At 36.9% G+C, this 17,046-nt stretch overlaps 1 protein-coding gene across 1 annotated transcript in view; it reads right to left on the bottom strand.

The window, feature by feature from the left end:
* Positions 1 to 17,046, bottom strand: part of RAB2A (RAB2A, member RAS oncogene family) — a 92,717-nt gene that overhangs the window by 14,322 nt on the left and 61,349 nt on the right. The window contains exon 6 of the mRNA XM_066266182.1: positions 13,924 to 14,035. Coding sequence (XP_066122279.1) covers positions 13,924 to 14,035 — 112 coding nt within the window. The remainder of the gene's footprint in view (positions 1 to 13,923; positions 14,036 to 17,046) is intronic.

Raw genomic sequence — 17,046 nt, 5'->3', positions numbered from 1 at the left:
GGAGATGTATTTAACAGTTAGAAATAACAAGACACAAGTGGAAAATGATAAATGTTGACTGAATAGCTGTAAAGGGGTTGGAGAAAGGGAATGCTCTAGGATGCAGGATAATGAAGATGTGCAGTCCAGAAAAGGGTTATCAGTTTGGTCTGTGTGTGATAAACTGGGAGGGTCCAAGGACCACTCACGCGTAAATATCGAGGGATCAGTGGTCATTGTGGTGCTGAACACAAAGCCTAAGAAGGGTATCTGAAGTCATGGATTTTAGGTGACATTTCAACATGAAAGAGCTGGAAAAAGCATCTGTGAAGCCTAACGAAGCACAAAGAAAGAAGATAAAATGATATCATGGAGCTAAGGAAAAAGGAAGTTTATAGAAGAGTAGTCAAAATGTCAAACATCCCCAAGGGATTAAGGTAAGAACAGAAAAGCATTTGTTAGGTGAGGTAATTAAGAGGTCCAGGGTGACCTTAGCCATGGTAGAGGAAGTCACCGACGTGTGAAAAAGAGTGAGAAAATGGATACATCTTACTACAAGCTAGAAGAGAACATAGCCAGAACTGGAAATGACAGACTTTTAAGATAGTTGAACATTATTATGTAATTATATACTGAGAACCAAGAATTGGTAGCAGAGATGAAAATGAAGAAGTTCAAAGAAATGATGTGTGAGGAGATAGGAAAGGACTCTGCCAGATTCTTCACAATCTCTATGCTCAGAGCCCATGATCAGTAGCATCAACCCCACTTGAAAGCTGGTTCCAAATGCACTTTCAGGCCACACCCCAGACTTACTGAATCATAATCTGCACTTTAACAGGATTTCTCGGTGATATGAATGCACATTAATGTTTGAGAAGAGCTTCTCTAAATACAATTTATTTGAAAAAAATATGTTAGAACATATTCTTCTGAGCTTAAAAATAGTCTTCACATCCTCCACTATAACCTGTATGTTACTATGAAAAGAATAAGCAAAATAAGAGACACCAAACTCTCCAATGTTATGGGTTCCCACCCCTAATCCCATTTTGTGGGGGAATGGCTAAATCACACTTGAAAATCTCTAGGTTTCATATAAGTCAACAAGTTTCTTTCTTTTTTTTTTTTTTTTTTTTTGCATTTTTCTGAAGCTGGAAACAGGGAGAGACAGTCAGACAGACTCCCGCATGCGCCCGACCGGGATCCACCCGGCATGCCCACCAGGGGCGATGCTCTGCCCATCCTGGGCGTCGCCATGTTGTGACCAGAGCCACTCTAGCGCCTGAGGCAGCGGCCACAGAGCCATCCCCAGCGCCCGGGCCATCTTTGCTCCAATGGAGCCTCGGCTGCAGGAGGGGAAGAGAGAGACAGAGAGGAAGGCGCGGCGGAGGGGTGGAGAAGCAAATGGGCACTTCTCCTGTGTGCCCTGGCCGGGAATCGAACCCGGGTCCTCCACACGCTAGGCCGACGCTCTACCGCTGAGCCAACCGGCCAGGGCCTCAACAAGTTTCTTAACAGTGGGTTCTCAAAAACTAATATACCATTGTATATTGTTCTTTTTTTAAAGGGGAGCAGATAATTGTCCAGCTCCTCCTATACGTATTTGACTATGTAGACATGATCATTTTAATCAACACTCCTTAAAGAAAGAAAGAATAACTTTCAGTACTGTGCTATTCTCCACTGTGTAGCACAACCAAAAGTGAATGGATGGGGAACTGAAACCCCTGGGTTTGAGTCCTCTAGGAAAAATAGGGACAGTGTATGTAAAAGAACTTTGACAACGTGCCATGCAAAAATACAACAGCATTATTATTTCAGGTACTTGATGTGTTTTAATCATTTAAAAATACTTATGAAAGAAATTTTCTGCTTATGAGATTCTTGCTAGTGCAGATACCACACATGTGCAATCACTGGACTCCAGTGACAGAAGAGGTCCTTGTGATCGTCATACCAACTCCTCAATCTGCTGCAGGACAGACTGCAGGGGTAAGAAATCCCTGGAACCCTGCAGAGTAGGACACTAAACAAAGTTATGGTTCTGGAATAAACTGCCAGAGGGTAGCAGATGAAGAGCTGTGAACCTGATGGGGACCCAGGGCAGTCACCAGGCAGACATAACGTCTTTTCATGAAGGTGTCCTCAAAGACCTTTAAGTCTTACTTGAAAATGGAAGTCAAAATTAAAGAGTTACTGTTGATCACCATATTGATTCTTATTTGCTTATCAACAAAATGTCAGTAAAAAAAGATCAAAATAATTTTTTGTCAACTGAGGTAAAAGGGCCTATATGTCATTTTCTTAATCTGAAATGTGATGACACTATAAATGTTCTGTACACTCAGTACAAATATTACTTAAATAGATGGTAGGCAACTAAATACAGGATTTTCCCCTACATGCTCTGTACTCAAATATGTGTATAGCATCTAAATATTATGTTTAAAAAAATGATAGTAATGGGAATTGAAAATGTACAGAATGAGTTCTGATCTGCTATTACTACGGGAATACCATATAAACAAGACTATTTTGGTTGAAATTGTCCTTTAAATTTTGTTGTCATTTAGGAGATGAACTCTAAAGTGTACTTCTATCGCATTTACGGTTATATTTCCTCAGTTAGTTACAAAAAGGTAAATGATAATGGTACATTTGGAGCCACCCCAAATTATAAAAAAGTGATTTAAATCCACTTCATAGAAAGATAACTTTTAAGTTGAAAATTATAACTTTTGGTTTGAAAACAAATATACTTAAACATAACACTTATGTACCATATCAGTTTGCTAATACAGAGATTTTATATGAATAAAGAGTTATATGTATGTATAATAAATGCATGTGCATATGTGTGGTATACATAATTTTATAAACATAAAATTATATCTACATACTAAATACATAGATCTTGTCTTAGAATTTCTTACTTCTCTAAGTAATACCTAGATTAAGCAGACTAGAGTATCATTTTATTTTTTGTGCTTTTCAGAAAATTTTTTTTTTAAAGAATTTGAAAGTAGAGTTTTGGGTGCCATTTTTATTTAAGATCTCAGTTAAAGATCAGCAGCACAAATTCAGAGGCTATAAAGGAAAATATAAAGTTCAAGACATTCTAAGCAGAGCAGTGTTGAATGATGGAATGAGTGGGTGCCTGAAGTGGAACGGAGAAGAAGGTCAGTATGGCTTAGGAATTGAATGAATTTGGATCCAGGTGGCAACGTCATCAGGAAGATGCCGAAACAGTTGAGGAAACTCACTGTAGAATTCATAGGTCAGAGAAAGTTCATAAAATAGAAGTGATGTCATTTTGTAACAGTACTTCCCAGTCTTCATTCTCTTCCCTAGTTTATTATTGAAATGAAGCATTTTAAAGATCATAATCATATACCACCCCATCTACTACTAAATAATAAAGAGGAATGATTCATGTATTATGCTGAGTTGTTGGCACTTAACTTCACTGATTTTAACTGTATCCTTTTATTATAGCTCAGTGTTTCTCAAACTTGATACTACTGACATTTGGGGCCAGATCATTCTTTGTTGTGGGAAGCTATTCTGAATATTTTTCTCTAACACCACTCTGATCCTTCTCCCCTTCAACAGGTCCTTCCTGGATAAAAATGAAGTTAAGTAAATCATAGATCCACAGATTAAAAGTACACTTATTTCCAGCAACAACTCAACTACTGCTGGAAAAATGATGTTATATGAATGCTGCAAACTATCCAATCTCTTATACAGAAACACAAGAGTTAAACTTCATAATCCCCTATTGCTATATAGTAACTGGATCTTGATTAAAATATAAAAAGACTACAGCAAAATAGCAAAAGGAAACAGGTCAATTTTTAAACAAAAAGAAATAATCAACGTACCAGTATGTTTATCTTAATAAATAATCATGTAGTTTTAAATTTCTAAAAGGAACCCTTAGGTGGTCCATAATCAGGACACTGGCATTTGTAAAAATAATTCTATCTTTTTTTTTTAAACAGTATTTTTTTATTTTTTAAACATTTAGACTTTTTTTTTAGTTTTTATTTATTAATTTTAGAGAGAGGAGACAGAGAGAGAGAGAGAGAGAAGGGGGAAGGAGCAGGAAGCATCAACTCCCATATGTGCCTTGACCAGACAAGCCCAGGGTTTTGAACTGGTGACCTCAGCATTCTAGGTCGACACTTTTACCCACTGCGCCACCACAGGTCAGGCCAATAATTCTATCTTTTAACATCATTATCTCAAAATAATTTTCATTAAAAAAGGCATTTAAGAGTTTTTTTTTTAAGTTGGGGTTCCCACACAAGAGCCAAGGATTGGCTATGAATTGATAATTCTCAATAGATTATATAAAACGAGGACAGTGATTTCTCCTGTAAGCCAAACACCAACCACCACTCTCACTGATGACTACGATGAGTCATTAGGATACCTTCGTTGCTCTTTAAACTTCTCACATGATCAGCTCTCCTCTAGGAGTGTCCCTCCAAGTTCAGGCAGTAAGCTGATGATTCCTCTTTTGATTCAATTCTAGCAGGCTAACTCAGGCTTAAACCCAGACATAATATATTTTAATTTTATGAGCTGTATAGTTTCCCACTGAGACCTTTGCTTTCCTACTACAGAGACTGGTGCTGAGTGCCTATCGCAATGCAGAGCCTGATCAATGTTGGCTTAGTTGTCCTTCTTCCCCTTCCTGAAGTAAAAGGAATACCTTGTTAGTTTTTCCTGATTCCCAAAAAAGAAACTAAGTCCTTCTTTTCCAAAATTAATTGCTGAATAAAGTAAAAAGGGTGCTATTCAGACATGGTATCAGATATTACTAAGCAATTATTGCTAAGTTCATTAGGTATAATAATGGTGTTGTGGTTATATTTTCTAAAGTTACTGACATTGAAATATTTATAGGTCACACAGTTCTGAAATTGGATTAAAAAACAAGGAATATCATAAAACAAAATTGTCAAAATGGTGCTAACTTCTAAAGCCAGACAATGCATATAAGGATTTACTTTTTAAAATGGTGACAGTTTAAACTGATTTAGAATAGCAGTTCTCTCTCATACAACAAGTGAGCAATGAACAACTGAAGCAAAGTAGCTATGAATAAAAAAGCAATTCTCTCAATCTTGAATACAGGTGATATAGAAAAATAAACTAATGAATAAATGTGCACTGTACAAATACTTTTTTTTTTTTTTTCCTTAAGTTGGAAACGGGGAGGCAGTCAGAAAGACTCCCGCATGCGCCTGACCGGGATTCACCCGGCACGTCCACCAGGGGGCGATGCTCTGCCCATCTGGCGCATTGTTCTGTTGCAACCAGAGCCATTCTAGCGCCTGAGGCAGAGGCCACAGAGCCATCCTCAGCGCCCGGGCCATCTTTGCTCCAATGGAGCCTTGGCTGCGGGAGGGGAAGAGAGAGACAGAGAGGAAGGAGAGGGGGAGGGGTGGAGAAGCAGATGGGTGCCTCTCCTGTGTGCTCTAGCCGGGAATCAAACCGGGGACTCCCGCACGCCAGGCCAACGCTTTACCACTGAGCCAACCAGCCAGGGCCAACAAATACTCTTTACATAGTGGTGTACTTAATTGTGTTTTAAAGTATAACATTGTATAGGACTCATGAATTAACTGAATCCTTAAAAAAATTCTAGTCTGTTAAAGTGAAAAACTCCTCTTCCAACCAGGTCTTTCTAATTCCATATAACCTTGTCTTTTAAAAATAAATATCAGTATAATCTCACTGTTAGCTACTCCTGAGAAATCTTAAGAAAGTCTATGCATAATAAAAATCTCAATAGTAACTGTAATTTGTTAGGCATATGCTAAACATTACCATTCAGCCGGTTAGCAGGATGGCTGATGTGTAAAATGTGCTGTGCAGAAATGTGACCAACTCATGAAAAAGCCATGCTTAATAAAAAACTTAGTAATTTAAAAAATAAATTAAATGATCTTCATGAATTCAAAAAGTACCATTTAAGCTTTTACAACTATAACCCATATCCTCAGATTAGTGTTTTATTATAACCATTATGAGGCTTCTTAATCTTAAAATTTTTTAAATTGCCATTATAATCTTAAATTCACATTGTAATCCAAGGATAAATTTAACTAGTTTGTATGTGGTTATTATGGTGTTCTGATCAAGCCTTTTGAGATAATTCAAGCTTTATATGCAGGTATACTAGACAGTGTGTAACCTTTACCTAGTTACCCCCATTGGTGAAATCTTGGAAATGTATCGTACATTGTTACAACTAAAATATTAAAAAAGGGACACAGAACAATTGTTACCACGTTGTCTTTTTACAATACCCACCTTCCTTTTCAACCTGACATCCTCTTTAACATTGCCAATCCCTAATTTATTCTCCATTTCTCTAATTTTTTCATTTCAAGAAATTCTCACACAGTATGTAACCATTAATCAAAGTATGGTTTTCTGGAGATTCATCTAGGTTGTTGTACGTATCAAGTTTGTGCTTTTACTGCTGAGTAGAATTCCGTGGTGTGGGTACATCATTCATCCAATGAAGGATATCTAGATTTCCAGTTTTGGCTATGATGAACAAAGCTGCTCCGAACATCTGTGTATGGGTTTTTGCATGAACGTAAGTCTTCATTTCTCTCAGATAAATGCCCAGGGGTGCAAAGCTAGGCTGTATGGTATTTGTATGTCTAGTTCTGAAATAAACTGCCAAAATATTTCCAGGTAGCTGTATCATTTCTAGTCCAACCAGTAATGTATGAGTGATTTACTTTTACTACAATCTTGCCAGCATATGGTGTTGTCACTATTTTTTATTTTAATCATTCCTATAGGTATGTGGTGATGATACCTTGCAGAGGTCTTAATTTGTATTTCTCTAATGGCTAGTGATGCTGTATCTTTTCAAGTGTTTATGTGTCACTTATATATCCTCTTCATAAAAATGTCTGCTCATGTTTTTGCCTATTTTCTAATTGAAATTTTTTCTTGAATTTTGAGAGATCTTTATTCTAGATATTATTTGTTATTTGTACATTTGGTTTCTAAGTATTTTTTCCCAATCTGTAGACTGTCTTTGAATCCTCTTATCAGGATCATTTAAACATTTTTAAAGGCCAACTTATCAATTTTTCCTTTTATGGATCATGCTTTTAGTGACAAGCAAGCCTAGTGCCAGATTCTAAAGATTTTCTCATTTGTTTCCCTAAGAATAGGAGATAATTTATCCAAATGCTAGAGTACCATTTGTATAAGCGGATAGCTTCCTCCATAAACTGTTTTTTTTTACCTTTGTTAAAAATCAATTGGGCGCCTGACCAGGCAGTGGCACAGTGGACAGAGTGTCGGACTGGGATGCAGAGGACCCAGGTTCGAGACCCCAAGGTCGCCAGCTTGAGCGCGGGCGCATCTGGCTTGAGCAAAGCTCACCAGCTTGGACCCAAGGTTGCTGGCTTGAGCAAGGGGTTACTCGGTCTGCTGTAGCCCCACGGTCAAGGCACACATGAGAAAGCAATCAATGAATAACTAAGGTGTCGCAACGAAAAACTAATGTTGATGCTTCTCATCTCTCTCTGTCCCTATCTATCCCTCTCTATGACTCTCTCTCTCTGTCTCTGTAAAAAAAAAAAAAAAAAAAAATCAACTAGGCATATTTATGTGGGTCTATTTTATGGGATCTCTACTCTTTTCACTGATTACTTATCCCTCCACTAGTACCACTGTCTCAGTGACTATAGCTACTTAAGACTTGAAATCAAACAGTGATTTTCCTACTTTATGATTCTTTTTCAAAGTTTTTTTTAGCTATTCTAGTTCCTTAGTCTTTCCATATCAATTTATATTAATACTGTCAGGTATCTACAAAAACTCTTTATTAGATTTTGTTTCCTAGGAATTGGGTTAAACCTGTATATCAATTTGCAAAGAAAGTGACATCTTTACTATGCTGAGTATTCTAATCAATGAACATGAGTATATATATATCTATCCATTTATTTAGATCTTGACTTGTCATCAGTGTTTTGTAGTTTTCAGCATACACATCCTATGCATGTTATTTTTAGATTTACACCTAGGTATTTCATTTTCTTTTTCTGTGACTATAGACAGTACTGTATTTTAAATTTTGATATTTACTGCTAGTATAAGAAATAGAGTTTTGGCCCTGGCTAGATGCTAAGCAGTAGAACTGCTGTGGAAGTCCCGGGTTCGATTTCCGGCCAGGGCACATAGGAGAAGCGTCTATCTGCTTCTCCACCCCTCCCCCTCTCCCTATCTCTTTCTCTCCCACAGCCAAGGCTCCACTGGAGCAAGTTGGCCAGGTGCTAAGGATGGCTCCATGGCCTCACCTCAGGTGCAGGTGCTGAATTAGCTTCCTTTAGAGCAACGGAGCAGCGGCCCCAGATGGGCAGAGCATCGCCCCACAGTGGGCTTGCCAGGGTGGATCCTGGTCGGGGTCATTTGGGAGTCTGTCTCTCTGCCTCCCTCCTTCCCTCCCCACCTATCACTTAATAATAATAAAAAAAGATAAATAAATAAATAAGATTTGATATACAAGGTGGGGTAAAAGTATATTTACAGTTGTTCATATGGAAAATACATTAATAGATAATAATACAAGGATAAACTCTGTTTCACATACAACTGTAACCAACTTTTGCTCCACCCTGTATTTTTGCTGAACTCATGTCACCTCATGTGTGTGTGTGTGTGTGTGTGTGTGTGTGTATGTGTGTGTGTGTGTGTGAGAATTCTTTGGAATTCCCTATAGAGACAATCACGTAATACACAGTTTTATTTCTTCCTTTCTGAGTTGTGTGCCTTAATTTCGTTTACTTGCTTTGTTGCACTGGCTAGGACTTCCACCAATATGTTAAATGAGAGCAGACATTCTTATCCTGTTCCAAAGGATTAAAGCATTAAAGTATTTAGCCTTTTGTCATTAAGTATAATGTCAGTTGTAGGTTTCCTGTAGATGCTCTTTGACAAGCTGAGGAAGTTCTCTTCAATTCCTTTCTTTTTATTTTTTATGTTTTGAGAGTTTTAAAACGAGTGGGTGTTAAATTTTGTCAAATGCTTTTTCTGCATTGACTGCTATGTAGTTTTCCTAATCCTATTAAAATAGGTGATTATACATAATTTACAATACTCAAGTCTTTTGAATATTGAACCACTCTTGTATATCTGGAACAAATTCCAATCAGCATGAGGTACATACATTATTTCATATATTGTTGAAGTTCTATTTGCTGATATTTTGTCTAGATTTTTTGTTTATATACAAGTGGGACAAACGTAGGTTTATAGTTGTTTGTACGGAAAATATAGTAATAATGCAAGAAAAAGTGTTTCATGTACTCACAACTATAAACCTACTTTTGCCCCACTCTGTATTAATAAAAGCTACCAGTCTGTACTTTTCTTTTTTTACTTTCTTTGGTTATGGTATCAGGTAATAATAGCTTTATAAAATAAATAAGAAAATGTTTAATCTCTTCTACTTTCTGGAAAAGATAGTATAAAACTGCTGTTGGCCTGACCTGTGGTGGCGCAGTGGATAAAGTGTTGACCTGGAAATGCTGAGGTCACCAGTTCGAAACCCTGGGCTTGCCTGGTCAAGGCACATATGGGACTTGATGCTTCCAGCTCCTCCCCCCATTCTGTCTCTCCTCTCCTCTCTGTCTCTTCCTCTCCTCTCCAAAATGAATAAATAGAAATAAAAAAAAACAAAAAAAAAACGGCTGTTTATCCTTTCTTTAAATGTTTGATAAAATTCTCCAATGAAACCATCTGTTCCTAGACATTTCTTTTCAAGAAATTTTAAAATTATGAATTCAATTTCCTTACTAGAGGGCTATTCAAATAATGTTTTACACAAGAGGAGTTGTAGTAGTTTATGGGTTTTTTTGTTCATCTAATTTATCATATTTATGTATTATTCCTTTGATGTCTGCAGAATAAATCGTGGTATTTTGTTCTGTTCCTGATATTGGTAAGATGTGTCTTTTCTCTTTTCTTCTTTTGTCAAGTTTTGCCAGAAATTTGTCAATTTTATTGAACTTTAAAAAACTAGCTTTTTCTCATTTATTTTCTCTATTGTTTTCTCATTTTCAATTTTTTCTGATTTCTGCTCTTATCTTTGTTATTTCCTTCATTTTTTTGCTTTGGGTTCTTTAGTAGGAACTAAGATGACTGATTTGAGATTTTCCCTTCCTAAAGTGGGCATTTAATGCTATAAATTTACCTCTGCATTAGTTGTTACCCACAAAAACTGCTTTATTTTCATTTTCATTAAGTTTAGTGTATTTTAAATTTTCCTTTTAGACTTCTCCTTTGATACATATATTATTTAGAAGTATGCTGTTTAGTTTCCAAGTCTTTGAAGAATTTTCCAATTATCTGTTATTGATAACTGGAACCAATAGAAAGGAAAGAGAGACAAATTCATAATTATAGGTGGAGACTATCTTTGATTTCTGTCTGGTTTAATTCCACTGCCTAGTTTAATTCTATTGGTTCTATTGGTTTTTGCTTCACATATATTTCAGCAGTGTTGTTTGGTGATACAAATTTAGTATTGCTATATCTTCCTGATGAATTCTCCTTTTGTTATTATATGTTTTTCTGTCTCTGGCAATTTTCTTTGCTCTTAAGTCTACTTGATATGATACTAATAAAGCCACTCTGGCTTTTTTGTGATTAGGGTATGATATATCTTTTCCCATCACTTTATTTTCAACCTGCCTACACTGTTATATTTGAAATGAGTTTCTTGTAGACACCATATAGCTGTTATAATTTTTAATCCCGTTTGCCAATCTGTCTTTTGATTGTTGCAGTTAGATTATTTACATTTCATGTAATTATTGCTAAGTGAGGGCTTAAATCTACCATTTTATTTTTTCGTGTTATTTTTTGTTTTTTTTCCTCCGCCTTTCTTAGGATTAATGGAAACTTTTTTTATTTCTATATTGATTTATATAGTTTTTTAGTGTATCTCTTTGTATATTTTTAGTAGTTGCTCCAGGTATTAAATAGTGTATATAAAACTTATCACAGTCTACTAATACTGTCATTTTACCCAATCAGGTGAAGAGTAGTAGTCTCACCTCCCTTGACATCCCTTACTTCACAATGATTTATGGTATTTTCTGTATGTATGCAGAGAACCACATCAGACATTATAGGTCTGCTTAAATTGTCAAACATTATTTACAATACTCAGAAGTTTTAAGAAAAAGTTTATCATAATTATTCATATTTTTGGTTACTAGTGTTCCTTCACCCAAGACTCTTTCTTCTGTTGTTTAGGTTGTAACTTCCTTTTGCCAGTAGACCTGCTATTGATAAACTCCTAGTTTTTTTTTTAAATCTAGGAATGTCTTGATTTCTCTTCATTCCTGAAAGGTATTTTGGCTGATTCTAGCATTCTGGGCTTAAAGTTCTTTTCTTTCAGCTCTTAAAACATGCTGTGCTAGTTCCTTCTGGCCTATGTGGTTTCTGATGACAAATTTGCTGTTATTCAACTTAGTAAAGTTTTTTTTCAAGATTCTTTCTCTGTCTTTAGTCAGAGATTTGACTCTGAATGGAAGTATGTCTTGGTACAGATTTGTTAGGGTTTATCCTGTTTGGATTTGGCGTAGCTTCTTGCATCTATAGGTTTGTATCTTCTGCCACATTTGGGAAGTTTTCAGTCATTATTTTAGTTCTTTTTCAGAGCCATCTTCTTTCTAGAATTCTGATAACACTATGTTAGAACTTAGGTTATTGTATAGGTCTCTGAGGCACTGTTAATTTTTTTTGTCTATTTTCTCTCTGTAGTTTAGACTGAGTAGTTCCAATTGTTCTGTCATCCAGTTAACCAACTGTTTCCTCTGTCCCCTTCATTCTGCTGATTTCATTCATCCACTAAGATTTTTATTTGCTATTATATTTTCGGTTCTAAAATTTCTATCTGGTTCTTCTTTTTACCTTGTATTTCTTTTGCTGAGACTGTTTTTCACTGTTTCAAGTCTGCTTCTATTTGTTGAGGTATTTTTTTATTTTTTTGTATTTTTCTGAAGCTGGAAACCGGGAGAGACAGTCAGACAGACTCCCGCATGCGCCTGACCGGGATCCACCCGGCATGCCCACTAGGGGCGAAGCTCTGCCCACCAGGAGGCGATGCTCTGCCCCTCCGGGGCGTCGCTCTGCCATGACCAGAGCCATTCTAGTGCCTGGGGCAGAGGCCAAGGAGCCATCCCCAGCGCCCGGGCCATCTTTGCTCCAATGGAGCCTTGGCTGAGGGAGGGGAAGAGAGAGACAGAGAGGAAGGAGGGGGGGGGGGTGGAGAAGCAAATGGGCGCTTCTCCTATGTGCCCTGGCCGGGAATCAGACCCGGGTCCCCTGCACGCCAGGCCGACGCTCTACCGCTGAGCCAACCGGTCAGGGCCTGTTGAGGTATTTTTACAATGCTTGTCTAAGAAAATATTTGTGAGATAGAAATTCTAACACCTGTCATCTTGCTCCTGGCATTCTTTGATTTTTTTTTTTTCAATTCAGTTTGAGACCTTCCTGGTTCTAGGTATGAAGAGTAACTTTTTATTGAAACCTTGACACTTTGGGTACTGTTTTTATAAGACTTTAGATTTATTATTTAAACCTATGCTTTATTTGGCTTCCTCTGACACTGCTCCCACAGAAAAATGATAAGTGTGAAAGAACCTTACTACTAGTCAGCTGATGGTAAAAGCAGCAGCTCAATTTTTTTCATTTAAATGATAAAAGTAGTTTTACTATTTACAAATAAGCACCTACTGTTACTTGTTATAACTAATAAAAATGAACACAAAAGCATTAGACACAACTAGAAATCTAGGATTATTTTCCAGTAGTTGATGCCTTGTTATCTGACTTCACAGTATGGTACATCATTCAAATGCAAACAATTGTCTGTGTGGCTCAAAAAAACAGCAAGAAAATCCATTGTTATTAATCAGTAAGGATACATTTCAGATGTCTTGAAACCCCCACAGCATGTTGGCCCTTATAGTTTCAAATACAATACCTGTAATAAAGAAGTCCCTCCCTGAAAGCAGGCAGGTTTACATATATATCTATTATCAAACAAAGGGACGGAACAGTTTTCTCTGAGTTTGCTGTGTGAAGTGAAACATTGCTCTTATATGTTACCAAGTTGAAATTATTGGCAATAAAATATGGTAAAGCATTAGCAGGTGACTATAGGAAATGCATTAAGGAGAACATAATCATCAAGTTTGGGTAAATGTAATATCTCACCTAAGAAACAATTCTTCAGTGAATATCAATGTTGTTAAATTACTATAGTCAATTTCTGGGTTTGAGGGTTAATTAGAAGAGCTCTAAGTATCTATTTAATAACTATTTACTCACTGTTTACTATGTTGAAGGCTAGCTGCTGCCTATGACCTCATCCCCTGTTATCCTTAGAACAATGAGATTCTTTAATCATTTGTATTCTAGAATCTCTTCCTGCAGTTGCTGTTAAGATTCTTATACAGAAGGTGGATATACAGCATTACTCTGGGCAAACTACTTAACTTTTTTAGCCTCATTTCTTCTTTCTATAAAATGGAGTATAGCAATGTATCTACCTTGTAAAAGATAATTATCTACTTATTCAAACTTCATTAGTGTTGTTTTGCTCCCTCTTATGCAACATAAAAAAGATTTTGGGAAAACGCATACGAAGATGTGTTAAAGCATTCTGGCTTTAAGAGAGGGCTCAGAATATAATTCAAGACTGATATAAAATCAATGTTAAAAGGCAATTCACCAAGGAAAGAAATTTTCCTACTTCATGATACTCAAAGACTATCAGTGATTAAAAAGCTATGGGAGATACCAATGAATGAATATTAAAGTATATAGAACAATTCTATTAAGTAAAAAGATGATGAACATTTAAAAGGGCTTCTTATTTACCTCTTCTACATTGGAAGCAGTCTTAGCAGAAGTTTCCATGAAGATAAGTCCATGTTCTCGTGCAAAAGCTTCACCTTCTTCTTTTTTTACTTCTCTTCTAGATTCTAAATCACTAATAGGAAAGAAAGAGCCATGTTACTAACCAACACAGGACAAATAGAGATATCCATAGAAAATGTACCAATAGATTCAATGTTGTACTGATCATTCTTTCAATTAATTATTTTTTTAATTTAATGATTTTAGAGGGGGGGGGATATAGAGAGGAAGAAAGAGAAACACTGATTTGTTGTTCCACTTATTTATGCATTCATTGGTTGATTCTTGTATGTGCCCTGACTGGGGATTGAACCTACAACCTTGGCATACTAGGACAATATTCTAAGCAGCTGAGCTATGGGACCAAAGCTTTAAATTAATTTTTATTACATAATAATCACTGCATTAGCCTGGGTATTATGAGGGTCTAAGTATTTAGAACACACTGCTTAGTTTCAAAGAACTAACAATCCATCCCTGGCTGGATGGCTCAGTGGTCTGGCGTGCAGGAGTCCCGGGTTCGATTCTCGGCCAGGGCACACAGGAGAAACACTCATCTGCTTCTCCACTCCTCCCCCTCTCCTTCCTCTCTGTCTCTCTCTTCCCCTCCCGCAGCCAAGGCTCCATTGGAGCAAAGTTGGCCCGGGCGCTGAGGATGGCTCCATAGCCTCTGCCTCAGGTGCTAGAATGGCTCTGGTTGCAACAGAGTGACGCTCCAGATGGGCAGAGCATTGCCCCCTGGTAGGCATGCCGGGTGGATCCCGGTTGGGTGCATGCGGGAGTCTGTCTGACTGCCTCCCCTTTTCTAACTTCAGAAAAATACCAAAAAAAAAAAAAAAGAACTAACAATCCAAGAGAATATTCTGAATTACAGTCCTACAATGCCAAAACTAGGAGAAACCTAAAGGAAGTATCTTGCCTAATACCCTGCCTTTGAGTATAGTGCATTCTCAAAGAAGGAAGCCATTTTATTCAAAGTAATAATTTGAGAAAACAGAACTACATTAGTTTCCTCATCCTTCAGCCAGAAATACTTTCTACGAATGTGATTAAAAAATAAGTCACACACCTGACCTGTGGTGGTGCAGTGGATAAAGCGTCGACCTGGAAATGCTGAGGTCGCTGGTTCGAGACCCTGGGCTTGCCTGGTCAAGGCACATATGGGAGTTGATGCTTCTAGCTCCTCCCCCCTTCTCTCTCTCTGTCTCTCTCTCCTCTCTCTCCCTCTCTGTCTCTCTCTCTCTGTCTCTCCTCTCTAAAAATGAATTAAAAAAAAAAGTCACACAATCTCAGACGCTGAAGAGACTAATAAAATTTAAAGTACTAAAAACAAAATTAGATTATTAATCCCTGTTGGTGTAATTCTCAGTATACCTGTTAATAACAAAAAAGAGAGAAATCGAAGCTAGAAATTGAGGACAAAAGTATGATACTCACTTTTATCCTACTGGACTTGTATTAGTAAGGTAGAGGGGAAACTAAGAGTCTCCTTCAAGTGTGTTTTATTGTTGAAAATATTTAATCTTTACTATTATAAAATATTTTAAGCACACTGAAAAGGATGACAAATAATACTCATGTACTTCCATCTAGCCTTCACACATATCATTTTGACAGATTAGTATCAGTTTTTCTGTTGAGAAATAAAATCGGTAGTTATACATCTAAATTGTCTCCTGTGTGCCTGTTTACTGATTCCATTTTCTTTCCTCTTAACTCAAAGGTAACCACTACTCTGTATTTGGCATTTTCATTCTATTGTTTTTATATTTACACTCATGTTCATAGTCATAAATAGAAAAGGTCTTTTTTTTGCATGTTTTAAAAAATTCAGATGTAGCTAGTGTCTACAACTTGTAACTTTGGCCAATCTTATGTTTTTCAAAGTTATCTACATAATGCATGTAGGTCTATTTTCTTAATGTTTTTGTGCTGTATTATATTCTATTAAATGACTGCAACAATTTATTTGAAATTCTCCAGTGACATAGTCATTTAAAATTTCATTTAAATCACATGACAGATCAGGAGGCTGAGGCACAAAGGTGTTAAGTAAAGCATCAATTCTGCGAAGAGTTGATGTAGTGATTCCATCCAGACCACTGTGCTATATATACTGTATCATTAAAACATTTTTAATCATTACCTTTTCTGATAATCAATTATATTTAAGAACTTTGGTCAAATAAGAAAAAATACAAAAAACTCCTACTCATAACTTTATTTTCCACAAGTAATTAACATCTTGGTGAATGTAATTCTATATTACTCATTTTGCTTTTCCCTACCAAAATACCCTCACACCCACTATTCACTGTAATTTGCTTTTTTTAATTTACTAAATCTTGGATCATTTTCCCATGTCACTTTCACTTTTGTTGTCTTTTTCTTTTTCCTTTTTTTGTATTTTCTGAAGTTGGAAATGGGGAGGCAGTCAGACAGACTCCCGCATGCACCCGACCGGGATCCACCCGTCATGCCGACCACGAGGCAGTGCTCTGCCCATCTGGGGCGTCGCTCTGTTGCGACAAGAGTCATTCTAGTGCCTGAGGCAGAGGCCATGGAGCCATCCCCAGCGCCTGGGCCAACTTTGCTCCAATGGAGCCTTGGCTGCGGGAGGGGAAGAGAGAGACAGAGAGGAAGGAGAGGGGGGAGGAGTGGAGAAGCAGATGGGTGCTTCTCCTGTGTGCCCTGGCCGGGAATTGAACCCGGGACTCCTGCATGCCAGGCCGATGCTCTACCACTGAGCCAACTGGCCAGGGCACTTTTGTTGTCTTTTACAATATTCTTTTTATTGAGTACCCAGTAAGACTGGCAGTATTTTATGTAAATCTAAATTTATTTTACATATCCTCACTGAAAAATAGTATGAATACTTCCATATTACAAAAATTAAAACTTCATTTCCATATATTTCATCCTAAATGGTTTAGTGAAGTGATTTAAATAAGAAAAGGATAAGCAAGAAAGTCCTTGAGTGAAAGCCAAGATAATACATACATCTAGTTACAAAGTAATCAAAAGTTAATACTTCCATTGTAAAAGGCTTATAGTACTTATAAGTATGTTCTCTTAACAGCAAAT

Source organism: Saccopteryx bilineata, chromosome 3, assembly GCF_036850765.1.
Source record: "Saccopteryx bilineata isolate mSacBil1 chromosome 3, mSacBil1_pri_phased_curated, whole genome shotgun sequence".
NCBI lineage: Eukaryota > Metazoa > Chordata > Mammalia > Chiroptera > Emballonuridae > Saccopteryx > Saccopteryx bilineata.
This window is presented reverse-complemented; position numbering and strand designations above follow the sequence as displayed.